Consider the following 25334-nt stretch of genomic DNA (forward strand, 5'->3'; position numbering starts at 1 on the left):
AGATGACCTTGAAGGTGGAGCGAACAACTGGAGGTGCTCGGAGGGACGCGGAGAAGAGAGGATCCAAGACATCGGGGCAGGGAAGTCCATGCCGCGTGCAGTCACGCTTTTCCTCCCTCTGCTCTCTTCTCCTCCACATTCCACATTCCACCTCCACACTCCTCCACTCTTCCTCTGGCACCTTCCTCTTCCTCGATTTCTTGGCTTCTCGGTTGATTGTCTTCGACCTCGTTGCGATGACCCCACCGCATTTTCTGCTGCCTTGGCCTGTCTGATGCCCCGGTTAATTTCACGAAAGTCCGGTCATAAAAGGCGTTGTATCCTCCCTTTGCAACAATGACACCAGGCTCAGCTTCCTCCAGACAGCCGGCAACATGGTGGCCTTTTCAGCTCTTTCGGGCGTCAGCGCCGTTTCTTTACTACTATCCCTCGTTCAAAATGCACACGGAATCTCCTTGAAGGTCTCCACCCAGGGTGGCAACTCATCCAGCCCCATCCTATATGGCTTCATGTTTGAGGTAGGCCGCAGACTAAGCAGTAAAAGACAATTGGTTCTCTGACGGTGATTAGGATATCAATCACTCAGGAGATGGAGGAATTTATGGGCAAATGCTGCAGAACCCTGGCCTTCAGGGAACGGCGCCTAATCTGACTGCCTGGGCGGCTGTCGGTGACGCTACCATCGCCATTGATGGCGACAGTCCATTGACCTCTGCCATCCCCAGCACCATCAAGCTTAATATTGCGGACGATGCTACCGGTGCGGTGGGTCTCACCAATGAGGGATATTGGGGCATCCCAGTCGATGGCAGCGAATTCCATAGTTCCTTCTGGATAAAGGGAGATTACTCCGGCGACATCACCGTCCGACTGGTTGGAAACTACACCGGCACGGAGTACGGCTCTACCACTATCACCCATACGTCCACAGCAGACAACTTTACCCAAGCCTCCGTCAAGTTCCCCACCACCAAGGCTCCAGATGGCAACGTTTTGTACGAGCTCACAGTTGATGGAAGCGTGGCTGCTGGCTCGTCTTTGAACTTCGGCTACTTGACGCTTTTTGGCGAAACCTATAAGTCAAGGTTTGCTTCCCTATACTCCGAAGAGTGAATTAGGGGCTAATTGTGTAGGGAAAATGGCCTGAAGCCCCAGCTTGCCAATGTGTTGGATGATATGAAAGGATCCTTCCTGAGATTTCCCGGCGGTAACAACCTGTAAGTCTCAGCTCGCCCGGTAAGTGTATAGAAGCTCATCAGAGGTAGTGAGGGAAACAGCGCAGAAAACCGCTGGAAGTGGAACGAGACAATCGGCGATCTTTGGGATCGTCCCGGACGTGAAGGTATGTCTCATTATTAGGATTGAAGCATTCATCCCTGACGGTATATAGGCACTTGGACTTACTATAACACCGACGGACTGGGTAAGTAAAGGGCTATATACAAGTACCTAGATACTGTACTAACGCTTGTAGGCCTTCACGAATACTTTTACTGGTGTGAGGATTTGGGGCTCGTACCGGTGCTCGGTGTCTGGGATGGGTTCGCTCTGGAGTCGGGTGGCAACACCCCCCTCACGGGCGACGCACTGACCCCTTATATCGACGATGTCTTGAACGAGCTCGAGGTATGTTGAGCGGCATATCAAATTGATAACTGAAGCTAACCCATTGGCAGTACATCTTGGGTGATACGAGCACGACCTATGGAGCGTGGCGCGCGGCAAACGGACAGGAGGAGCCGTGGAACCTTACCATGGTCGAGATTGGCAATGAGGACATGCTGGGAGGCGGATGCGAGTCCTACGCGGAACGTTTCACTGCCTTCTATGATGCGATTCATGCTGCTTATCCGGACCTTATCCTGATTGCCAGCACCAGCGAGGCGGATTGCTTGCCCGAGTCAATGCCCGAGGGTAGCTGGGTCGACTACCACGACTACAGCACGCCTGATGGACTGGTGGGCCAGTTCAACTACTTCGACAATTTAAACCGCTCGGTACCATACTTCATCGGCGAGTACTCGCGCTGGGAGATTGACTGGCCCAACATGAAGGGATCGGTCGCTGAAGCCGTCTTCATGATCGGGTTCGAGAGGAACAGCGACGTGGTGAAGATGGCGGCGTATGCGCCTTTGCTCCAGCTAATCAACTCGACTCAGTGGACGGTAAGTCACGACTGAGCAGCGGGGTTTCAGGTATGAATGAGCTAACGAGTGGTAGCCGGACCTGATCGGATACACGCAGTCACCCGGTGACATTTTCCTGTCGACCAGCTACTACGTGCAGGAGATGTTCTCGCGCAACCGGGGTGATACAATTAAGGAGGTGACGTCGGACAGCGACTTCGGACCGTTGTACTGGGTTGCGTCGAGCGCCGGGGACTCGTACTACATGAAGCTGGCCAACTATGGCTCCGAGACGCAAGACCTCACGGTGAGCATCCCAGGAACGAGCACAGGCAAGTTGACGGTGCTGGCGGACAGTGATCCGGATGCGTATAACTCGGACACCCAGACGCTGGTCACGCCGAGTGAATCGACGGTGCAGGCGAGCAATGGCACTTTTACCTTTAGTTTGCCGGCATGGGCGGTGGCTGTCCTGGCGGCGAACTAGCGTTGATTGGGGCGAGCTCGTATGGGCGGCAAGTCGAATATTATCTGCAGGTGTGGTGTCATGTACTGCAGTATTTCTGATTAACGATAGAGAGATAGATCCATGCTATATACCTGCTTGTATATCCAAGGCATTTATCCAATGATAGGCAACGCCACCACACGTGGCTATGCACATACTAGTCAGGAGGTAGTAGAGTGACTGACTGCTATGTAGCGGTCGGCCGGGGATAGCAGTTGAATGACCCCAATTAACAGAACCGCCTGACTCTCCAACGTGTACCTCTAGGTTATTTTATATTTCTTGTTAAAGCCCCCCAGAAACACAACCGAAGAATCAATGGATGCGATGAAAACAAGGCACTGGTAAGCGAAGGAGGGAAAAACAAGCGGATTGGTTGGTTGTGGCCCGATGCAAACGGGCGGCCTCTCCACTCGAATTGGACAGAAGCGAAGGCCGTGCGCCGAGACGGGTTCGGGCGCCTTCCGTCTGCAGCTCCCCTCACTGTTCTTTTCTACCGCAGCTGATCCCCTTCAGTTCTCATTCTGCAATTATTATCGAAACGATGGGCTTCTGACTAGTACTGACTACCACCATCTCATGCAGAGACATTGTCCTCATTGCATGATGGTTCTGTTGGTGTCAGAATGGAGAGACACTACTGCATTCTACTTACACTATAGAAATACCCCCACCCGGCCTGCCATTCGCTGCGGCGGCCCACTCCGCGCGATAAGGAAATCTGAAGTTTTTTTGCTTTAGTTGCTTTTTAGTGTCGCCCTCGCGGTCTGGCCTCGTCGGCCTGCTTTAAATCTCCTCTCGTCCCTGCGACCTGTTTCTGCTTTCTTTTCCCTTTTCCTTCTTTGCGCCCTTTGGTCCTGGCAGTGAACGACTTCGGAGCTTTGCGTTCACATTTGCTGGCGAAAAGCTCCATTTGATACCCTTCATCGCATTTCCGTTTCTGTTTCTGTTTCCAGTTCCCGTGCGCTCGTCGCATTCTGCGGCTTCCCCGCCATGTCTGCCGATAATGAAAAGTCCGCGGCCGTTGCCGACGTGCAGCCCCAACCCGAGTATTCCACGGAAAAGACAGAGCAGGTGCATACTGTGACCGAAACGTCGGAGCAGACCAGTCAACCGCATGATCAGGAGGCCCAGCAGGAGCAGCAGCCGACCCAGGGTCGCGCGGCCAGGCTATTTGCCTACATGAAGACCCGCGATTTCTGGTTGGTCTTGATTTTAGGGTGAGTACATCTCCTTCTTCTTCTTCTTCTTCTTCTTCTTCTTCTTCTTCTTCTTCTTCTTCTTCTTCCTACGGAGAAAAATACTGTCAGATACTAATCTACAATAGTCAAATCATCGCGCTGGCCGACATCAGCTCCTCCACCTTCTCGACCCTCCTCTCCAACGCGGGCAACAGTATCCCCGCCTTCCAGACCCTTTGGATCTACATCCTGCTCAATCTTGTCTACACCAGCATTACCCTCTACAAGTACGGCTTCAAGAAATGGTTTCAAATGCTTTACCGTGACTGCTGGCGGTACTTCATTCTTGCCTTCCTGGACGTCGAAGGCAACTACTTCATGGTGCTCGCCTACCGCTATACCTCGCTGCTCAGCGCTGAGCTTTTCAGCTTCTGGACCATCATCTGTGTCGCCATCATCTCCTTCATCTTCCTGCGCGTCCGCTACCACATCACCCAGTACCTTGGCATCTTCCTCGCCTGCGGTGGCCTGGGCATGCTCATCGCCTCCGACTACCTGCGCGGTGCCAACTACCCCGCCGAAGATCAAGTGAAGGGTGACCTGTTTGCCCTCCTAGCCTGCACTATCTACGCCTTCAGCAACCTATTTGAAGAGTTCATGGTTTCCAAGCGGCCCATGTATGAGGTCGTCGGCCAGATGGGCTTCTGGGGTATGTTCATCAATGGCGTGCAGTGCGCCATCTTCGACCGAAGCTCCTTCCACGGCGCCACCTGGGACAAGAAAGTCGGCGGGTACATTGCGGGCTACACCATAGTGCTGTTTATCTTCTACACGTTGGCGCCCATCATGCTACGCGTGTCATCGGCCATGTTTTTCAACATCTCCTTGCTGACGATGAACTTCTGGGGCTTGATCATCGGTATCCAGGTGTTCCATTACTCCGTGCAATTCCTGTATCCCATTGCCTTTGTGCTGATCGTCATTGGCCTGTTTGTGTACTTCATCATGGAGGGCGAGATGGGTGAGGCGAAGAAGCCGTGGCTAGGAAAGGATCAGGAGCGCGGAGTGGATGGTGTGGGAACGGGTCGTCGCGCGCAGCAAACGGGACATGCAATTGTCTAGATGTGGGTGGTATGAGATTAATGTGCACGGGAACAAAAGTTTATCTGGTTTTTAATCTACTTCAACTTAATATATAGTACTAGTGCTAGAGTCTGCTGTGCAGGACGGAATGTAATGGAACGAATATGAGTGATGATGTTTATTGATGTTTCTCCCACTTTTTCCAATCAAACAACTATTGCTATACGGTAATTTCACTGGAGTTGACCACTTGATATGACTGTATTTGGTTGTTATTTTCCGTGGGTACATTGAATAATTGTAACCCAACGATACCCACCCGTAGCGCAACGACCGACCATCACCCATTCGAACTGAAATACCCTTGAACGTAGAAGAAGGCTCTCAGCTCCCTTAATATTTCCTAAGATCCACTCATCTCCCATCAAATGGGGCTGTGGTTTAGTGGTATAATATTCCCTTAGCATGGGAGAGGTCCGGGGTTCGATTCCCCGCAGCTCCATTTTTGAGTTTTTTTTCGCCTTCTTCCTAGCCGATTGTCAACCCGAGATCAACTATCTACCGTAGTCTGTTCTGTATCCTTGTTGATTTCACAAATCACTGTAAGTCGGGATCCGTACATACTCATTGGCGACATACCTCCGAATAGATCTTCACTCTTACTCTTCCTTTCACCACATGGCCTTTTCACCTCCCTGACCTCTGATGTGGCAATCACCGGATACAGTAGATGCTAGTTAATCAAGATGAGAAGAGTGACTTGGATAGTAGCTTGAATCAAATCCTCATTGGGAATATTGAGGATTCAATGTAAATAGGCTACTTCACCTTTCTCTCTATTGGCCTCGTCTTTATAAGGCCGCTTCTTTCTCTTTTTCCTTCTCTTCCTTTTACTTCCTCTCTTAGAAGAATCCTTCATATATATATATATATAGTATCTAGAGAGGGGGAACGGCTAATACAGTTCCTAAATATATATAACTTCAAACATAAAATCTTTATCCACTCTTATGCTCACGGAAAATCCATTATAATATTACTCTCGAGAAATTACTTATATCTATCCACACAAGGCTAAATGGCATGAAAGCCTCTATAATAAACCAAGGCCACCTCAGCCCTACTCGCGACCCAATCTGAAGCCTTCTTCTAACGCAGGCTCGGTCTTCCTTCTATCCACGCAGCCAGCCAACCAACCATCCCAAACAGCGCTTCGACTACGTCGCTTCATCAACGACATTGTAGTCCCCCCCCTCGCGATGGCAAAGCAGGTATGGCGCTAAAAAAAAGCCCGCAGCTGAAGGTTCGAACCTTCATCCTCTACACGTGGCCGCTGAGAGCAAGAATACCATACATACCTCAGCAGGCAGCCGGGACGAGAACGGGAATGCTGGGGAATAACTCAGCCACAGGAAGATGTAGTCATTGGTTCACAAAAGAAAGGATCAAATGCAGGCTACTGCTTTGAATGAAGATTCGATAGTTCGGTTTATCTTCCCTGCTGCCGAAGCCAATGGCACAGCGGTTTAATTAAGTCGCGTCATTAGCGACACCGCATGGTGGTGGTTCCAGGTATGGTGCTAATACGCCCGTACTTGGAGGCTCGAACCTTCGTTCTGTGCACGTGGTTGCTGGAAGGTATATTATTATCTCGGTAGGAAATGGAGTGAGGATGTCAGGGGATAGCTCATCCAGCGGAAGATACGTTCGATGCTTCGGCTGAAGATGGTCAGATCGATGCCGAGATGGACACGATTGAGCCATCTGGCGAGAGTCGACCTGAGAAAAGTTCAAGCGTTGGAGATGAATATCGAACCTTCGTCCGCTCCAACACTAATGCAGATGTTACCATGAGTACCGCCCGGCTGAACGAGATGGTGGAAGCTGCGCCTGGTACTGATGATGAAAAGCTTCTCTGCAGTCGCCAATTTCTTCGCAAGCATATTTTCACCAAGGAGTGTGATACCAATATGATCTCATACCCTGTGCACGTGGCTGCTGAAAGCAACAATGCCTCAGTAGGCAACCGGACTGATGATGCTGAGGGGCAGTTCAACCACCGCAAGAGGTGCTCGATGCTTCGGTTGAAGATGTCCATCTCGATATCGAGATGGCTACGGTTAAGCCATCCGGCGAGAATTAACAGGAGAACGCCGGTCCTGAGACTGATGCGTAAGTCTTCATACACATTATCATATCATTCTTAATTTGAAAGGCTTCGCTAACTGTCATTCGCAGGCTGGATGACATGGGACGTGTCGAGGTAGACGCCATCGCGCACTCCCGCTCCCTCTATCTTCTTGAGCATCCGCAGTCTATTTTGTCTAGTGGTCAGACACCCAGGAACACCGTTGCTTTCACCGATCTGCAGCAAGTTCCATCACCTGCCACCCCACTTGAGGGCCATGCAACGAGCGACATCTGGGCGGTGGTGCCCGAAGCACACCAGTGCAGCGTCAGAATCACCGGATGATGATGATGATTTTGATGTCACCTAGTAAAAGGAGATGTTGATGAAATTAGGATACCATTTGGGTCCATTGAAGACTGGCGAAACCCTGCAGAATGTTTCCGCTTCTGAAACCGGTATGTTTTGCTCATAGTATGTATGACAAGCTATCTCTCTTCGCAGGCTGGATGATGAGTTGCACGGTTGCAAGATCGGAGGTAAGACTTCTCGACAACCTGACTGACTGACATTAGCTAATGCCTAAGACTCCATAGCAAAAGGGACACTCCCATCTGCCTCATCTCTCTAAAAATCCCAGCAGAAGAAACTTGAGCCTATGTTGCATAGGCTTCAAGTGGATGCGGGTACCTGTGTCGCATTCAACAGATTGACAGGTCTCCAGCGATAAAGCTCACACCTCATCGCGGTGCTGGAATCTAGTAGCCCTGTGGCGAAGCTAATATTAGCTTTTTGTGTCTTTTCTTCTGTGGTAGTGGAGGATGCCAGTAGACTGTGAGTTTGAACTGGTGGAGAGGTTCTGAGGAGATTAGTACTATATGCAGTTAGTATCATGCTTTGACGCATTTATTATAACGTAGTACAACAGTACGTTTGCACTTTAGCGTATTGAATTTTACCGAATTATCCTAGAGTGTTTATTAGAATGTTTCTTCTCATCCATAGCCACTCATAGCATGCTTCTTCCGCTTTGAAGAGAAAGATTGGAAGAAATGTATAGTCAGCACATTGTGATGACTGGTACATGGGGTTTCCTCGGTAGAGAGAGAGAGAGAGAGAGAGAGGAAAAGGGAGGCTGCCAGCACCCACGAAAAAAGACCCGTGGTACACTACCATGTGCGATCTCTCTTGCATGGATTATTATTACTAGGAGAGAGGACATAATGAGACATGTCATGTTCGTTTCGATGAGCGGTCAGCTGGTTACTATTAAGGTTCTTACACTATTAAGGTTCTTACCCCTCTGCCCTCTCTTCAAATGTGTACTATAATGACTCTAGGATAGATTGGGTTATTCTAAATCCATTGATTGCATTCTTCTGAGCAGATAATGAGGTATAGCAGTAATTCCTATTATCGCATAGTCAATATATCTATAAGGCCCTTATGAAGTATCATCGTTTCTGAACGTGGCAGAGTTAGTACGTTGCGTACCGCACCGGAGAGATAGGACGTAAACTTCATGAGGTGATTTCAGTCATGGTTTGCGTGCAATTATGACTAGTTACATAGGCATCTTTGCATCGTAACCATATCACAGCTATATCCCCTCATTGTCTGTCTTGTTGACATCATTGATTTAGATCAGTCTCATAGAGAATGCATTATAGGAGGAGATTGTTGTGAGGCATGAGGCATTTCTGAGGCCCGCTACTCCGCATTCTGCAGCATATCGTCTCTGCGTAGGGGAGGTCGAAACCAGCTGTAGGACTCGGCTTCGGTGTATCTGTACCGACTGACTAGAAATCGCTCAATCGTGTAGTATAGCTGTCTCTTTGTTCCTCACAACATGTCTACGATATGCTATTAAAAAAAGCAGAAGATGGAGTCAGAGCCACCCGGTTAGGGCCGGGCCGCCCGGGAGGAGAACAAAATACGGGACAGAATCTCAGTGATGGGGGAGAAGAGAGAGTGGCGACCTGACAATTCACACACGACACGAATAATAGCCGAAACTAACAAGATAAATCACATCACATCATGAAGAAGACCTGCGTAATGATGATAAGCAATCCCACCAATAATACAATGCCATTGATAGTGGCTGACCTGAAGCAATTCGGGGAGGAGACGCCAAGCTCGACGATCACCGGAGCTTGAAAGACCAACGAGACAAGATGACAGGCCCGTCGCACCACGCCACTAACTGCCCTAACAGAAATCGGCCTGAATAGTGCGACGAGTGTCCCGGTTCTGGGCCTCCACGATAAGATAAGTCATGGGCTTATCGCGTCATCGGCGCCGATCTCGCGATCAGCTGAAACCAATCATTCAATCAATTTGCATCACCCGACTGGGGGCGAGATTTCAGGGCCAGCTGAAACGGTCGGCTGCCGAGATTGTCAGTGGATGATGAATGTTATGCTGGAAGAGAGGGGGAGAATGACGTCTCAATTCTGGGTCACTTACTAGTTGACTAGCCACCTAGTATTTAGCTGCTAGCTAGGGATTCGGTTTAAAAGCCTGGTGGTTTCTCTCTTCTTCTCGTCATTTTCTCTTCATCTCATACCCATTCTTCAAAACTCCTCCACTTTGATCAATTATCCTCCATCATGGCTACCAAAATCAAGCTCATCCCCAATCTCAACTACAAGCGCTCAGGCACCAAGTCCTACGTGCACTTGATGCGCAAGTACCGCTTCCATCCCACCAAGCCTGGTCCCTACACTCTCAGCAGCTCCATCCAACAGACCGGTCGTCCGTACACTGAAAAGCCCATCGGGGGTCGGGCCCATATCCGGCAGCTGGTGCGGAAGAAGAGCACCACCAGCGATGAGGTTGGCGAGGTTCCGGCCGAAGATGTGCAGAACGACTCCATGTATCTGGCGACCGTGGGGATCGGAACCCCGGCGCAGAACCTGAAGTTGGACTTTGACACTGGTTCAGCTGATCTTTGGGTACACCCCCATTATGAAAGACCTAATATGGAAACGAGCGTCACTGACAGATGTAGGTCTGGTCCAACAAACTCCCCTCAACCCTTCTATCCGAGAACAAGACCCATGCGATCTTCGACTCGTCCAAATCGAGCACCTTCAAGACCTTGGAAGGTGAATCCTGGCAAATCTCCTACGGAGATGGATCCTCCGCATCAGGGAGTGTGGGCACCGACGACGTCAACATTGGCGGCGTAGTCGTCAAGAACCAAGCCGTTGAGCTGGCAGAGAAGATGTCCAGCACATTCGCCCAAGGCGAAGGGGACGGATTGCTCGGTCTAGCATTCAGCAACATCAACACGGTACAGCCAAAGTCCGTGAAAACGCCCGTCGAGAACATGATCCTGCAGGATGACATTCCCAAGTCGGCTGAGCTGTTCACGGCCAAGCTGGATACCTGGCGGGACACTGATGACGAGTCGTTTTACACCTTTGGCTTCATTGACCAGGATCTGGTGAAGACGGCAGGTGAAGAGGTCTACTACACCCCTGTCGATAACAGTCAAGGCTTCTGGCTATTCAACTCGACCTCCGCGACGGTAAATGGAAAGACCATTAACCGGTCGGGTAACACCGCCATTGCTGATACCGGTACGACGCTGGCCTTGGTGGACGATGACACGTGTGAGGCCATTTATAGTGCAATTGACGGCGCCTATTATGATCAGGAAGTACAGGGCTGGATCTATCCGACCGATACGGCGCAGGATAAGCTACCCACTGTGTCGTTTGCCGTGGGTGAAAAGCAGTTCGTGGTGCAGAAGGAGGACCTGGCGTTTTCGGAGGCGAAGACGGGCTATGTCTATGGAGGAATCCAAAGTCGTGGTGATATGACCATGGACATCTTGGGAGACACATTTTTGAAGAGTATTTATGCTGTAAGTGCATTGCTGTTGGCGTTAAGGGGTGATATCGAAGCTCACTAACTGGATTGCAGATCTTTGATGTCGGGAACCTGCGCTTTGGAGCCGTCCAGCGCGAGGAGTTGCGCCAGAGCCTGAAGTCGGAGTAGACGAGTGGCTGAATCTATCATGGTTTGATGATGTTATGTATTTGCATGTCCCGTTTTTTTGGTTAAATCCTAGTGGCTTTTGAGCCCCGAAGTATGTACGCAGTAAATAGCAGTGCAATATAGTACTCCGTACCTTGTTATCAGATGCTCTGGTTTGAAGCACAAAGGAAGCCATCAGTCTCCCAATCAGAGCTTCCAGCCCGCCCCGTCCTTCCATTTCCACAACCTCAGCGCCATGAAACATGCCATCCCTGCTCCTACCATAACCGCCGCAAAAAGCTGCCCCTTCCAGAAAACAGCATGTTCCAGATCCAACAACGCCCCGGCAATAGGATTTCCAATGAGAATGCCAAGCCCCGCGAACACGAAAGACATGCCCATCCACGTCCCCACAACAGCCATGTCTGGACACAATAGCGCCAGAACTGGAGGCATCAGCGCGACGACCGTTCCGGACGCGAAGCCATAAATAACAGCAAAGACGATGGCGCCAGCGTTACTGTGTATGCCCATCCATGCAAATGCGAGGACAGTGACCACAAGACTCACAAGAATCATGACATTCAGCGATCCCAGACGATCAGCGAGCATGTTGGGCGAATACGACCGAAGAAAGAAGAAGCACTAAGAATGGAAAGGACGTAGAAGGAGATGTTACCGCCTGCATGGAGGTAGGTAGTGAAATAGGTCGGGAGATAGAAGTAGGGGAAGTAGAGGCCCACGAGGTCGAAGAAGAGCGCGAGGCAGTAGATAAGGAAAGGAATATCACGAAAGGCCATGAGATCAAGGAGCTGACGGGCTTGTGTAGGAGGAGGAAGGCGTGATTTCATCACCGCTATAGAGAAGAGGAGACTGGCTAGGGCAACAAAAGCAATTACACGGGTTGTCCAACCGAACCCGACGCGGTCGATTAATTTGTGAAACACGATCGGGAAAATTACAGCGCCTAGAATGTGGGTTTCAGGTGAATATAGTTCGATGGAATTGTTTGAGGAGGACGAGGCTTACCGACGCTGCCCCCTGATGCGGCAATTCCAATGGCCACGGCTCGTCGGGAGGTGAAGTACGTGACGGGTATAGCAACGCTAGGGATGAAGAGAAGACCAGAACCGAGGCCGACGGCGACGCCATGAGCTAAAAAGAATTGGTAGTACTCCTTTGATATGGAGGTCATCATCAGTCCGAACACAATCAGGAACGTGCCTGCTATTATCAAGAACTTGATATATCCTCTATCAAAGATCGGACCGACGATAATTCCCAATGAGAGTAAGAGGAAACTTTGAACCGTTCCGATCCAGGCGATGGAGGATGGAGAGTAGTCTCTCAGCAGGCTGGTTTCATAGTAGCTTTGGTAGACGCCGAATGTATTGATTATGCCCCTGTAGTACACGGAATCAGTAAGCGGGACAGCACAGGGATAACCCAGGAAGACCTACCAGGAGTTGAAAAAAAGGAAGAAAGCGCCGGCTACCTGAACCCAAGCGAAGATACCTCCGTTGGGTGGAGGAGGGGGTAGAGGAGTAGAGTCCTCATCGACAGACTGTTTCTCTGTTTCTGCGGTATTCGGTACAGCTATGGGATCCACGGACAGGGGGCTTATTGAAGAAGCGTCGCTATCCGAGGGAACAGCCATGGCGAACACTTCGAGCGAAGAAAATAGTGGAGCGAAAGAACGATATCATCGGTGGAGCTCGACTGAGTCGACATCACCATATTGTACTGCTAATCAAGCTATAGAGGAATTGCGGTCTATAGAAGCAGAATTCGCCTATTGGTCCTAAAACCGACCAAGCTGTTGTCAATAGTCGAAGGGAAGAGGAGATCGACATGTTCGTTCCCTGTTCTCTTCTGCTTATCTGGGGAGGACAATAGAGGGTGCATGGAGATCATTGAAGCTTAACACCCGAAGAAGCCTCTTATTGGCTGGTACTTTGCAGCTGATGAAGCAGAGTGACGAAGCCGCGATGCGAACGCTGCATGATCTGGCCAGGTGTTGTGACCGAACTGGGTCAATGCAAAGGCTATATGTAAAATTTCTGTCCGACCACAGGCACTGAAAGGCTCAATACCAGTCCGTCAAGCCATACCGATGTCAGCTTGAGGGCACTATAGTCATAAACCGGAAAATATCTCCATCTGTGTCAGGGTCCCTGCCTACTGGCTTGAACGCAGAAAGAGCTCGCAACTCGGCGTCGTTTGAACTTAACTCCGCGTGGTTCCAAAGGTGTCTAACAGTCAATCAATGCGCCGGATTGCAACCCGACGCAGAAAAGCTGGCGAAGCATCGAATCATATTGACTCAATTTCATCCGCCGAAAGCCAGTTGTCGCCTTGAGTAATCGCCATTCTACCACCCTGGTCATAAGTATAGTCAATCTGAACGTTCCGCGACATGCAATGTGAGCTTTGACGGGTTGAAAAGTCTTTCCAGAAGTCGAAAAACAAACAAAAAAAATAAAAATAAAAATAAGTAAAAAAAAAAACACTGATGGATGATATTGACGATCATCTGCAAGGGCACTAGGGTCCATACATTAGAATAAAAAGTTCAGCGTAATATTTGCGCTGCGATGAGGAGGATGATGAATTCCAGACGACCGAAAGTAGCAGCCAGCGTGACCACGGCCTGACTAAATGTGGAATACTTGAGGGTTTTCACCGCGATATTTGACTAGTTGGTTTCGATTACAGGGCAAGCTGAACGTCACAAAGAGCGACCACTGGAAAGATCAAGTCAACACAGTGGTCTCAGTCAGCCTGAAGTAAAGGGCTTGTCTCTCCCATGTGCCATTATGTTATCTAGCTGAAGTGAACCTTGTCCACTCACATGATTCTGTACGTGGCCGGATCTTGCCAAGTGAGCCGTAGGACTGGTCACTCTGCTGTGTTACATTATTAGATGAGCTTCGCATTGCTGTGATAACCTAGAGCGTAGCTACTTAGCACAGATAAGCCATCAATACCAGCTGGCTGTTTAGCCAGCTCAAGTTTTCAAGGCGAAGCTTGTCATCTCCATTTCCCTGTGCAGAGGAACTCAAGAGATGACCTCACTTGCTTGTAAATGAGCGGTAGGGCATTTTGATGGTTTCGGTTTCCGAAGGACGATCTGGAGTCAAGAACTCAGACACGGTATCCATTGACTCATCATGACATTCTTTGACCAAGGCCCACATAGCATAAACTAAGCGACCGTTGTGATGAACCTCGGCGAGAGGGAGGCAGAATGGGAAGATGAGAGGTGGGGACGGAGAGAGACGAGACTGGTAGCTAGCTTGTCGGGCGGCTGCTGCCGAGCCGTTTAGTTAGATCATAGTACTACTATAGGCCCGATCGGGACCAGGGACTGCGACTAGTCTAGTAACCATTAAACGAAACGCACAATCGCACTCGCGCCGTCTACAGATTCTTAATCCTCTATGGTATTCTTCAGCGGGGGAAGGATTTCCATTAAAGCTGTCATTTCGTCTGCATTATCTGTTAAAACGTTTGAGTCAACCCTGCTGCTTGGTAGCCAGCGATATATCGTTTTGGTCACAAATCGCTGTTTTAACATTATCTGTGGATTACGAAAAAAAGGTCAGCTGTAGGATTATAGTGGGCATGTAGTTCATTTGTCTCGAGTCGTTCATTTGTCTCGAGCTATACCATGTATACTACCTCTGAACAATCCACATAATGGGCGCCATCCGCGCACGGCCACAAAAGAGCCGGATTTAGGTGACAGAAGGTCTATACTCACAAAGACGCCGCGCAAGTGACGGATTACACCATTGGGTTCAAAATTTAATTGCCGAGGACAGCGACTGGAAAAAGACCCGCAAGCCTGGGTGATGCCCAGGCAGGTTTGAAAACAGGGATGGCAGCATGAACATGCATACATATTAGGGAGGATCATCTCCAAGACCCGCCAGTCTATTGAATTTGCTACCCTCCTTGATGACGAGACACTCCCAAAGTCTCCACTGCTGGAGGGGGTTAAATTGATGGTCACATGGAATATTCCCGCCACAGTCAATTGAACTTTGGCATCCATGCAGGGAAACCACCGTAATTGGTTTCCTGACGGACATCATCAGTGTCGCAACAATCAGGCGACATATGTCGGCAAGCCGACGCACAAGTGCAATGACAACCGAGATCCAATGCGCTCGTTGGCTATCAGCCCCTTTAAGAGGCCTGGGATGATCGAAAATTTCCTTTATCAAAGACTAGCCGGCAATCCTTCAGGGAACCCACTCGAAGGCCTGAGAGATATTGCGCGATATGACTGAGCCGGAGCCCACACCGTTAATTTCGGCGGTCAATCCCCGATCGTGTCATCTTCCCATTTGTGCGACATGGTCAAATCCCGAAGCCATGCCAATTCATTGACAGGATGCCTGGAGATTGACCTCTTTCGCGGCGGTTGGTCTAGGCACGTGGGGCCAACAAGCCTATCAGCATCGCAGGAGATTCTTTAGACACTGCTGCAGACAGAGCTTATCAGCAATCACAGGGAATTCTAGACCAGTCAATAGACCGTAAGCGTTTGAGTGTTGATGAATGTGAAGTGCCTGTGCGGTGGGTGGTTATGGCAAACATACACCTCATTCAGTATGCAACTCCAATAAAGTTTTCCTACCCGAGGGGTCCGACTGGTAAGCATCCACGGCAGCAGTGGCGCATTTCCAGGACACCGGATAGGAGATAGTGTACGAGCCAATGGTAAGACGGTGAGACTAGTACCTCGAGAAAATTTTTGTGGGATCAAAAACCTAGAGGTTAATCTCCTGGGAGGGGCGCGGAAGAATAGGAGAGAGTGTGTGTGAGAGGGACAGAGAGGGGCAAGAGAGCTAAAGACTAGAACAGAAAATGCCAAACAAACATTTCTTGGAATTTTCGCGCACTATTGCCTTTGGCACCCCTCTTTCCCTCCCAGCCACCTCGATTTTCCGGCTGCTTGGCCCTGGCTTTGTTGCGCTGACTGACTTTTCTCGCCCCTTTTACGCCCATGGTCCGGGCGCGTTGGCGCGCAAAACGACCGCGATGGGTAGAAACCAGAAATTGAAGACCGAGTAGTGGTGCACGGAGATGAATTGATGATGGTTGTGTTAGCCTGAAACTTGCATGAATAGCTATAGTTTTGAAAAAAGTCATGAATGCCCAACATTGGAGCTATGGCCTCTGCTCGCGACAGCATCTATTGCAGATGGTGGGTAGCTCGTAATTGGATGACATTTCCCCTTAATCAGGATATCTGTCCAGCGATAACCTCGATGGAAATCCCTCATTGGTGACATTCATGTGATGTAAAAGAGTGGAGTGCATATGCAGAGCACAGAAGCATTGACATTGCTAGTCAGTCAGTCACAAGCGACCCAAAGGGTGAGCGACAGGTCTGCGACCGTTCTATGAAATCGATCGTGATAGACAGGAGACAAGGATTGTCAGGGCCCTATGACGGGAGTTCCTGGTCAACAGGATCGCCCACGTTAGCGTCTTATCACGCAAGATAAGCCGGCGGTCGCATTTGCCACAGACGTGATGGGATCTGCGGATAGCACCGGTTATGGTGGGAAGGATCGCCACCAGGGTACGTACGATGTTTCTATGTACAGAGCACGTCGTGGAGGCTGTGGTGGTACGAATTGGATGTGTCACCAGTGATCTCCGACAATCCAGACTGGGGGGGAAAAGTGGAGGGAACCATAAAATCAAATCAATGATTGAATGTGACTGTGAGTGTGACTGTGACAAGCGAGTCGAGAAACTGAGACGGTGACAGAAATCTCCACCAAGTATCCGAGAATAGAAAAAAGACGGACAAAAACAAAACAGACACAAAAATTAAAATAGAAAAAGAAAAGCCAACAAAAAGAAAAAGCCGGCGAGCTTATCAGTCCCACGTGCCCGTGCACGGACTGATTGGATGGGCTTCTGGAACATCGGCGGTCTTTCGCCATGATTCAACGGCTGATGCGGTCCCTTTTTACAATTACGATTTTTGTTTCAAAATTGTATAATATTCCATTTGGGTGTGATTGTTTCGTGTCCAGATGCATTGTTCACACGCAGCCCATTGGCTCCAAGTTGTCTGCATCATCAGACGCGTCTCAGGAACAGCAGAAAGAGCAGGTTCGCCAGGAGGGACCCGCGATTGGGCTGTGTTTGTCGGCCTGAATTGCGGGCTGGAACAGTCGGTCTCCACTGGGCGATCCACCGTGACGCCGATTTGGCTTTGGCAGACCGAGTTCTAGAGCGTTCGCCCACCAGGTTTTCCTGTCCCATGACCTGGCGGTTATCAAGCTTGCTCATCCTCCACCCTGTCCAAATGTATATAGACCTTCCCCGACCAGCTCGGAGAGAATTCTTTTGACATCCAGACAAGCCAAAGCCAAAGCTTCCTCTTCCTCTCCGGACTTTTCGATACTCTCGCCCTTCCCTCTCCCACTTCGGGTGCGGGACTGCGCATCTGCCCCTCCATTAGCACACGCAGCAGAGAGGCATAACAGAACTACGCTAGACCATACAATGTCCTACACTTCCTCCTCCCGCTTTTCCAGATCACCATCCCCCGCGCCTCGTACTAGACGACCCTCTCCGTTGGAAAGAACCTCATTGCATCTCCGTCTCAGCCTGCTCTCCGGCGAGAAATATGACCAGGAAAGCAGTGCCAAGGAACCTGATCTCCGTCGCTGCCTCAGCCATGCCCACATCCACGCCAAGTCCATGGCTATGGTCAAGCGAGACATTCGCGTCCACATCCGCTCCATGGGAATGGCCATGGATGATGACAGCGACGAGGAGCTCCTCGATCACGAAGTCCTCCCGCCGCCACCGTCGCGCCGATCGTCCCGCAGCAGCTCCAAGGCCGCAGCAGCCCCACGGGTGACGGTGTCACCCAAACCCAGCGAGAAATCGAGTCTGCTCGACAAGGGTCGCAAGTGCTTGGAGAAGCTCTTCCCTCGCAAGAACAACGTGCATTTGGCACAGTCTAGAGTTACCGTTGTCACTTGAAGCCCCGTCCATCTCTTGGCCTGCTCGTCTCTCGGTTTAAACCTCCCACTACTACTGCTGATCGGTTTCGCCACCAACCTTCGCTACCCATAGTATGATGATATCCATCTCTATTTGTGGTAATCACGCCATTTCGGGTACCCGCGCCCACATCAATGGTGCTTCACCGTCACCCAGACTGCCCGTCAGAGTCTCCTGTCAGTCCTATTCATCCCGCCAGTCCGTTCGAGACTAGCGCGCTCTCATCCGGTCGAGAGCCTTGACCTGACGCCGGCTTCTGGTTGTGAAGTCCATATCACTATCTCCTTCACTCTCATTAATCTCGATGTACCTTCCCCTATCATGTTCTTGAAGCGGGCTTCAACGACCACGATGTTCGGAAGTAATGTGTGCCTGTCACTATTTCCTTTGTTCACTTGTCTGGGATTGGAGTTATAGCGTGCTTTTGTTCTTTCTCAGCAATGGATACCAGTTAGAGTATAGAAGACCCATAGATTAGATTTCAGAATCTATTTTTGTCAGTGACATCAACCTTTCCTCTTCGAAAAGTATGGTTTTCTTTCTGTGTTGCCGGTCCACGAGCCCGGCAATCCCAGTGACTCACCAGATGGTCACCAGCACCAGCACCACGTTGCACATACGGTCGCACAACATATCCTTTCACAAGCCCTCAAACAGCCAATTATCCTAATATGCACCTTATGACTCGCAATTGCTTACTCGGCTCCCAAGCCACTTGGCATCCCACCAACTCCGTGGTTGGAATAGAAAACTTCGGGCCGACGATAACAATGCCGCTCTTGCAGCGGCTAATTTGATATTCAGCCTGAACCGCGATAGGCCGCCAGTTCCCGACCATCCCTGCATGCAGGTCACCACCCCCTCCTTGGCCGCACCTGCATAACCGAGACGAATCTCGGTCAAACATGTCGTGCTCTGTTCCTCTGATGCCGCGCGATGCCGCGCGGAACAAAATTGCGGTCGGGCCGGCTTTACACCTCATACATCCCCCGAGTCGAAGATGTCAGCTTGGGTTTTATTGACGCGACTGAAGTCAATAATGTTGCTTTTTGTATGAGTTTTATTGGATGATACTGATAATGAGAGATTACTGAAGTCTAGGAGGACGATAATAGTCTGATTAGTAAGGAAGGTACACTGCGCTATCCGCCAGCGGTCGCGCGGTTTCGAAGCTTCATTCGGCTGGATGTCACCAGCATCTCTACTAAAACATGTCAAACTGACATGACTCGTCATCGATAGAACTCAACCTGAAGAAGAAACAGAAATCAAAATAAGAAAATATAGAGAAAAGGAAATAGAAGATGAAAAGAAAATACCCCGATGATCAGCCGGAAATTAGGAGTCAGATGGTACGCATTTGTTGCTAAAGCATGTTCCATGTCTTCAGAGGTGAGGCAGAAATGTCGCCCAATCCACTGTGTGATAAGCGCTGACTTCCAAATCTCTTAGCCCCAACGAAAGCCTCGACGATCAAGTATAGTCTTGCAGCAGCATACGTGCAATCAAGGGGGAAATATACTCCAGAATTCGGCCTTCAGTGGCAGTTCCTTGGGGACCTTGGCAGATTCCCTTGTCAGTCGCGCTTGCTCCACATCTGCCAGCTTAGATTTCCAGAAGATTCTGCAGAAGAAGCGCCGCCAGCGTCCTATCCAATATCAGGCAGCTGACGTTTCGAAGACCCAAAATGCAACCGTGTTTCCGAACAGAAACATGCTGCATACCCGCCAGAGGATGAGCTCTGCCCTGGTGGGGAACCCGAAATTCCAGCCGATGAGATGAATCGAGGCATACAACAAGGTGGCAACACAAAGTATTACTTCCTGATAGCCCTTCAGGTCAGGAAGTCTATCGTTGCCAAGACGCGGCAATGGCCGTTCGAAGGGTGCGACAGGCATCTTCATGAAAAGCTGTACATTCAAGGACCAACTTGGGAGTAGGTCCTCGATGAAATCAAGTGGTGTCTGCTTGTACGGTTCCATCGCATGGTCGCCGGCTTCCCTACGTATCTGTTCTATGCTAACATGAAGCTCTAGTCTGATTGGAGTTCGAACGTCGCTAGGCTTGTGGAGCCAACAGAGGCTCGTCATGACAGAACAGACTACGATAGCAAGGGCCGACAATTCCAGTGTCGTGATGGCAAGACCCTGTGCCGCCCGACCCAGGCACTGAAGAAGCATCAACCCCTGTCGGTTCTCGTGCACGTCCGCCTGTGATAGGCTCGTGGGCCTCATCCTGCATGAGCCCCTCCTGGGAAGCACCCCCCAACTCTTCCTCCCAGCGCCTGGGGTGACAGGCCTGATTCCCTCTCAGTCGGCCGGGTCTTCCCAGCTCAATTCCTCGCCGAAATTATCCATCCAGTACAATCTTCACTCAGTCCGCTCAACCATTCTCAGCTCTTTGTACATTCTGCTCTCAAATTGAAAAGACACAACATCCAATATGCAAGCCACATTTGCGGACAGTCCATCGATAACGGAAACACTCCCGCGCCAGCGGAAGCCTTCTCTTCCCCCGGGAGCCTTCGCAGAAGAACCAGCAACTCCCGAGAAAGTTCTCTTCAATGATGGTGCCCCCATCCTTGTCTCTTATGACGAAATCCCCGAATGGTATCAAGACAATGAGTTTATTCGACATGGCTATCGACCCGTCTCTAATTCCACTCATGCATGCTTTGCCAGTTGGCTGTATCTGCACAATGAAACCGTGAACATCTATTCGCATCTTGTTCCCGCCGTCTTCTTCCTCGCAGCAGAAGGCATGTTTTATCAGCATCTTCAAGTCAAATATCCCGAAGCCACGTTATCCGACCACGCAATTTTTGCCTTCTTCCTCTTGACTGCTGTTATATGCTTGGGTCTGTCAACTACCTATCACACACTAATGAATCACTCCCTCCAAGTCTCTGAGCTATGGTTACGACTCGACTTTGTTGGTATTATCGTCCTGACCCTAGGAGATTTTGTCTCGGGAATTTATATGGTATTCTACTGTGAGCCTCTGTTGAGACGATTATACTGGGGCATGGTATGGTCGATCACTCCAGTGCTTTGTACACAAAGCTAATGGATTTTGGAAGATCATCTCACTGAGTTGCATTACAATAATGATCCTCGTGAACCCCAAATTTCAAGGACCCCGTTGGCGCACCTTCCGTGTCTGCACTTTCGTCGGCACTGGACTATCTGGCTTCGCGCCTCTGATTCACGGTATCAGCGTCTTTGGTTTTGCTAAAATGATGGTGCAGTCTGGCATGCCATACTACCTCGGCGAAGGAGGGCTTCTTATTCTAGGTGCACTTTTTTATACTGTTAGTACCCTGACACAGAAGCAAGATACCATACTAATGATTGATCTAGATGCGCATTCCGGAATCAATCAAGCCCGGGAGGTTTGACATATTCGGCTGCTCTCATCAGGTATTTCATGTTCTGGTCGCCCTCACCACAGTTGTTCAGTTGATTGGTATCCTTTCGGCGTTTGACTATAACTACAACCATGGAAAATGCAGACTGCCATGATGTGACGATGTCTCATCAATATGATTGTTCAGTTATCACGATATATGTCCCATATTTGCATTTGTTTCCTTGTGTTTCGCTAGAGATGTTGGTATAGAGAGGGAGCCCCGAAGTTCTATGAGACGGTAAGAATTATCCTACATCTGGATATTCAAACATATCTATAAGATGGTGATTCTCTACATGACACATAATGCATGATACGAAGAACTTTGGTTCTACCACCATCCAACCCATATTATACTATAAGAACTTTAGACCAGACATGTCTTCACCTTCAATGGAAACATCTCGAATACCCCAGAGAAAATATCTTCTATAACAAACAATGCATCAACATCAAAACCTTAACCCGAGAAGGGTGAAAAAGAGATTGAAAAACTAAAACGAAAAAAGAAATCTCCCCGACTGGGAGTCGAACCCAGGTCTCCCGCGCTTGTTCCCGAGAGGGATTGACAAGCGGAAATCATGACCGTTAGACCATCGAGGATTTCTTATTTTCACGTGTCCAAATCTTAGTACAAGAGCGAGGATAAGAGTAGCATACCAAGATCTCACCGGCACACTGCCTTCTTTGTACCCAATGGAACAGAGTGGCATCTGTACTCATATGAGTATGAACCGTCAATGAACAACAGCGGAAGATACAGTTATATTCGTACCTTACAAACATCTCCAACGAGTTAGTCAAGTGCCTGCCCGCAGGAAGCCCTCAGCACTATGCATCTGCGTCAAGTGAAATCCCGCAAATGGAGGTAATGGGGTTGATTGATGTATTGTTATCCATTGAAGATTCTGTATCACAGTCAAATTAGTACTTGGGTCCGACTATCCGGAAGAAAGCACTTACTGAAAGAAAATAGCAGGCAGTGATGAGGCTACTATCTTGCCTTGGTACCATGGTCTTTCATTGTACTCTAAATGCAGCATGTGCTGCATAGGCTGTCATCTCTAGGATAGTTCCGTAGCCTGATGGAATCCCTGCTCGTAATATAGGGTGCTTATCAATGCTAGGGATCTGGACAATGATTCGTACCTTTCCTGAAACTTTTCACTTCCTTTGTAGGAAGGAATTTCCCAATAGTCAACCTCACCTTCCTGTGCTAGATGCGTACAATCACCGTGGAAGCCTTCGCGTCATCTCAAAATTCTCTCTACTATGGCTACCTGCCCTCCTTCCAGGTAAGAGACGATGACAGCTAATAAGGACAATCCCGCCTGGATGTAGATGTTCGAGGAGGAAGTTGTCCCGGCGATATCGTTTCATCTGCGTGCCTTAGCATTGGCGGCATGACCAAGATATAGGTAAAAGGCAGTGTTGTCTGTGAAACTATATTAAAGCCATAAGATAGCTCACAGGGCTTCGGAGGGGATAATTTACTACCCGAGAATAATATCATCGACATCTGTCGTATTGTCCTTAGATTCTCAGGGGACTGCCGCATGATCCCTATTTGCAGCCGAGCTATCTTGTCTCTTTTGACATCCCTTCGTTGCCCACTGAGGATATTCGCAGTGCAAATCATACTTGACTCGCAAAGACAACATGGAAGTAGCAGTCACGCATCTTCGGACTCTGGTGGGGCTCGCAACGCGTACAGATCCATCGCCCCTACCCCCCGTCCAGGATATAATATCCCATATCCAGTCGTTATATGACTCTGGCAGGCCCTTCTACACCAAGGATTTACTCCAGTGTATCAAAGAGCAACTCCGGGGTGCTCGTGATGGGATCATTCAAACTATCCGTGTGCCCGGAGTGGATGAGGTTATTGTTGAGTTTCCGGTAATGACAGGGCAGGTTTTCCCGACACCAGAGCAAGGAATGGAGTTAATCGTGTAAGTGTTTGTGTTTGGATTTCTTTCTTCTGTCTGATTCATATTTACCCGGTGTTGCAACGTAGTAAGAGTGCTTTAATCACTAACCCTAAATTGTGAAGCCGAAACCCCTGCATTGAATATTTATCTGTGCAGGAACTGCTTCAAGATTGCGATCTGAGGGATGATAATCTGGCCTACAATCACATCCAGATCGGTCATTATCGCTTTCTGCGGAATATTCACACCAAGGAGCTTTACTCAGACCTTTCAGTGGCTTCGGTACCTGATGCAAGCGAGCTTCTTCGAAGAAGTTCGCGTATCTGGGAGAACACCGCACAGTGTCAAGCTCTTCGGGCAATACTTATGTCACGAAAGGATATCTCTATATCCAGGATTGTGGGGCTTGCGCTCGGGTCTTTCGCAACCGTTTACCCTAGTCTGCAAGATCGATCAGCTTTCCAGCATGCCCTTCTATTGACTCTGCGTGATATATCTTGCAATATGCAAAATATAGCACAGCAATCTATTCCGTGTTTTGCCCAAGACCCGATGTGCAACATAGTTGATATCACCGCCGCTGAAGAGGCTGGAATCACGATTCTGGAAGACACTGACGGATTTCTTGAAATTGATGATTCCACGGTGGTATTCTCATGCGCCCCAGACATTCCCGTAAGGCAGATTGTTCTGGATCTAGCTCGACCTGCCGTCCTCATATGGGACAAATTGAGGAATGAAGATGATGATGATCACTCGTGAGTTACCACCCTTCTCAAGTTTCAGCATGCGCAGACTTATCGTTGTACAGGGCCGACCCTGCCTCTCCACGTGTGATGACTTGCCTACGGAACATCTATGAAGAATTCGAATTTCCTGATTATGATAAGCACTTTGGCGACCTGGCAGTATACATTCGTCGGAATTAGGGAAGTCGATAGAAACAAAAGCCGAGGAGACATACCAGGAGGGACTTCGTAGGTTTGCCACAGCAGATCCACACTGCTCTTACCAAGTATGACACACACTACATGAGTCTAGACAGGACGAAGCGGGAGAATAGGAAGCGCGGATTGAAGTGGGAGGATGCAAGTTGATATAAGTTACAGCTCAAAATAAAGGGGTTTTCCTGGGAAACATATGATCGTTGTATTGGTGAAGAGGCGGTTGTATAGTCATATTCTGGGTGACAGTCGTAGGTAAAGGTGGGTAAATCACTGCATAGCACGATCAGCATAAGATTCAAACCCTGGAAGAAGCGGGTGCACTAGATACTCACAACCCTAGAAGAAATGGAGCCCAGAAAGGGACCTCAGAGCATTATCCGTCAGTCAGACCAGCTCAGTGCAGCTCAAATTCAAATTGATGTAATAATCAACGATCGTATACTATTACTGAAAACAAGTCCCCACACGCAAATCAGATTCATGAAATTCACATCTACGATCGTAGAGCTCATAATCAGATACATATTGCTAGTAAAAGAATAATCAGTGTAACAACTTATTTAAAAAAAAACATGAAAACTCATTGTAAAATATTATTCATCATGTAGTTTAGCTCCAGCCGTTCCTCTATCTCTGTCTCCTACCTAAGCTGAATGACACCGTAGCCTGCGAAGCGGTCGCCGACGGCAGGATGGGTTGGGGGAACGAGACAGATGGAACAATCATTAGGGAAAAAAAAGAGAGAGAGAAAATAGAGAAAAAAAAAAAAAAAAAAAAAAAAAAAAAAAAAAAAAAAAAAAAAAAAAAGGAGGAAAAAAAAAGGGGGGGAAGGCAGGAAAAGGAAACATGATGCGTGTTGGTCAGACCAACATTGGTCTTGTTTAGCCATTCATCTGTCTCTGTGTTCTAGCTAATTTGACTGAACCTATAGCTAGTAAAGTGGTTATTGACAGCAGAATGAATTAATAAATCAAGAGTGACAGACGAGCCACCA

General features: G+C 49.1%; 8 protein-coding genes and 2 non-coding genes across 10 annotated transcripts; 8 read left to right on the plus strand and 2 right to left on the minus strand.

The window, feature by feature from the left end:
* Positions 1-374: 374 nt before the first annotated feature.
* On the plus strand, positions 375-2613 carry abfA (alpha-l-arabinofuranosidase a precursor abfA-Aspergillus niger; the record flags this gene model as incomplete). Its single annotated transcript, XM_001388445.1, has 8 exons — positions 375-518; positions 571-1085; positions 1134-1217; positions 1266-1342; positions 1391-1423; positions 1475-1626; positions 1677-2165; positions 2221-2613. 8 exons carry the CDS (start codon positions 375-377, stop codon positions 2611-2613), a joined length of 1887 nt encoding a protein of 628 aa, XP_001388482.1.
* Positions 2614-3627: 1014 nt separating this feature from the next.
* On the plus strand, positions 3628-4937 carry An01g00340 (uncharacterized protein; the record flags this gene model as incomplete). The annotated part of the gene is made up of 2 exons (XM_001388446.1): positions 3628-3854; positions 3962-4937. 2 exons carry the CDS (start codon positions 3628-3630, stop codon positions 4935-4937), a joined length of 1203 nt encoding a protein of 400 aa, XP_001388483.1.
* Positions 4938-5328: 391 nt separating this feature from the next.
* Positions 5329-5400, plus strand: tRNA-Ala (AGC). The gene has a single exon. It is a non-coding gene; the product is annotated as a tRNA-Ala (tRNA).
* Positions 5401-6643: 1243 nt separating this feature from the next.
* On the plus strand, positions 6644-7788 carry An01g00360 (hypothetical protein; the record flags this gene model as incomplete). Its single annotated transcript, XM_059746982.1, has 4 exons — positions 6644-7070; positions 7422-7484; positions 7531-7565; positions 7696-7788. 4 exons carry the CDS (start codon positions 6644-6646, stop codon positions 7786-7788), a joined length of 618 nt encoding a protein of 205 aa, XP_059603021.1.
* A 1922-nt stretch (positions 7789-9710) lies between these two features.
* Positions 9711-10948, plus strand: An01g00370 (uncharacterized protein; the record flags this gene model as incomplete). Its single annotated transcript, XM_001388448.3, has 2 exons — positions 9711-9983; positions 10040-10948. The coding sequence occupies 2 exons, from the start codon at positions 9711-9713 to the stop codon at positions 10946-10948; spliced, it is 1182 nt and encodes a 393-aa protein (XP_001388485.3).
* Positions 10949-11597: 649 nt separating this feature from the next.
* Positions 11598-12670, minus strand: An01g00380 (uncharacterized protein; the record flags this gene model as incomplete). Its single annotated transcript, XM_001388449.1, has 3 exons — positions 11598-11980; positions 12043-12416; positions 12474-12670. 3 exons carry the CDS (start codon positions 12668-12670, stop codon positions 11598-11600), a joined length of 954 nt encoding a protein of 317 aa, XP_001388486.1.
* Positions 12671-16977: 4307 nt separating this feature from the next.
* Positions 16978-18033, plus strand: An01g00390 (hypothetical protein; the record flags this gene model as incomplete). The annotated part of the gene is made up of 2 exons (XM_001388450.3): positions 16978-17151; positions 17323-18033. The coding sequence occupies 2 exons, from the start codon at positions 16978-16980 to the stop codon at positions 18031-18033; spliced, it is 885 nt and encodes a 294-aa protein (XP_001388487.3).
* A 2463-nt stretch (positions 18034-20496) lies between these two features.
* Positions 20497-21575, plus strand: An01g00400 (uncharacterized protein; the record flags this gene model as incomplete). Its single annotated transcript, XM_001388451.1, has 3 exons — positions 20497-21081; positions 21134-21364; positions 21414-21575. The coding sequence occupies 3 exons, from the start codon at positions 20497-20499 to the stop codon at positions 21573-21575; spliced, it is 978 nt and encodes a 325-aa protein (XP_001388488.1).
* Positions 21576-21975: 400 nt separating this feature from the next.
* On the minus strand, positions 21976-22065 carry tRNA-Asp (GTC). The gene has a single exon. It is a non-coding gene; the product is annotated as a tRNA-Asp (tRNA).
* A 1056-nt stretch (positions 22066-23121) lies between these two features.
* An01g00420 (uncharacterized protein) lies at positions 23122-24322 on the plus strand (the record flags this gene model as incomplete). The annotated part of the gene is made up of 3 exons (XM_059747285.1): positions 23122-23414; positions 23516-24151; positions 24205-24322. 3 exons carry the CDS (start codon positions 23122-23124, stop codon positions 24320-24322), a joined length of 1047 nt encoding a protein of 348 aa, XP_059603022.1.
* Between the last annotated feature and the right edge of the window lie 1012 nt (positions 24323-25334).

Source organism: Aspergillus niger (assembly GCF_000002855.4).
Source record: "Aspergillus niger supercontig An01".
In the NCBI taxonomy this organism is placed as follows: domain Eukaryota; kingdom Fungi; phylum Ascomycota; class Eurotiomycetes; order Eurotiales; family Aspergillaceae; genus Aspergillus; species Aspergillus niger.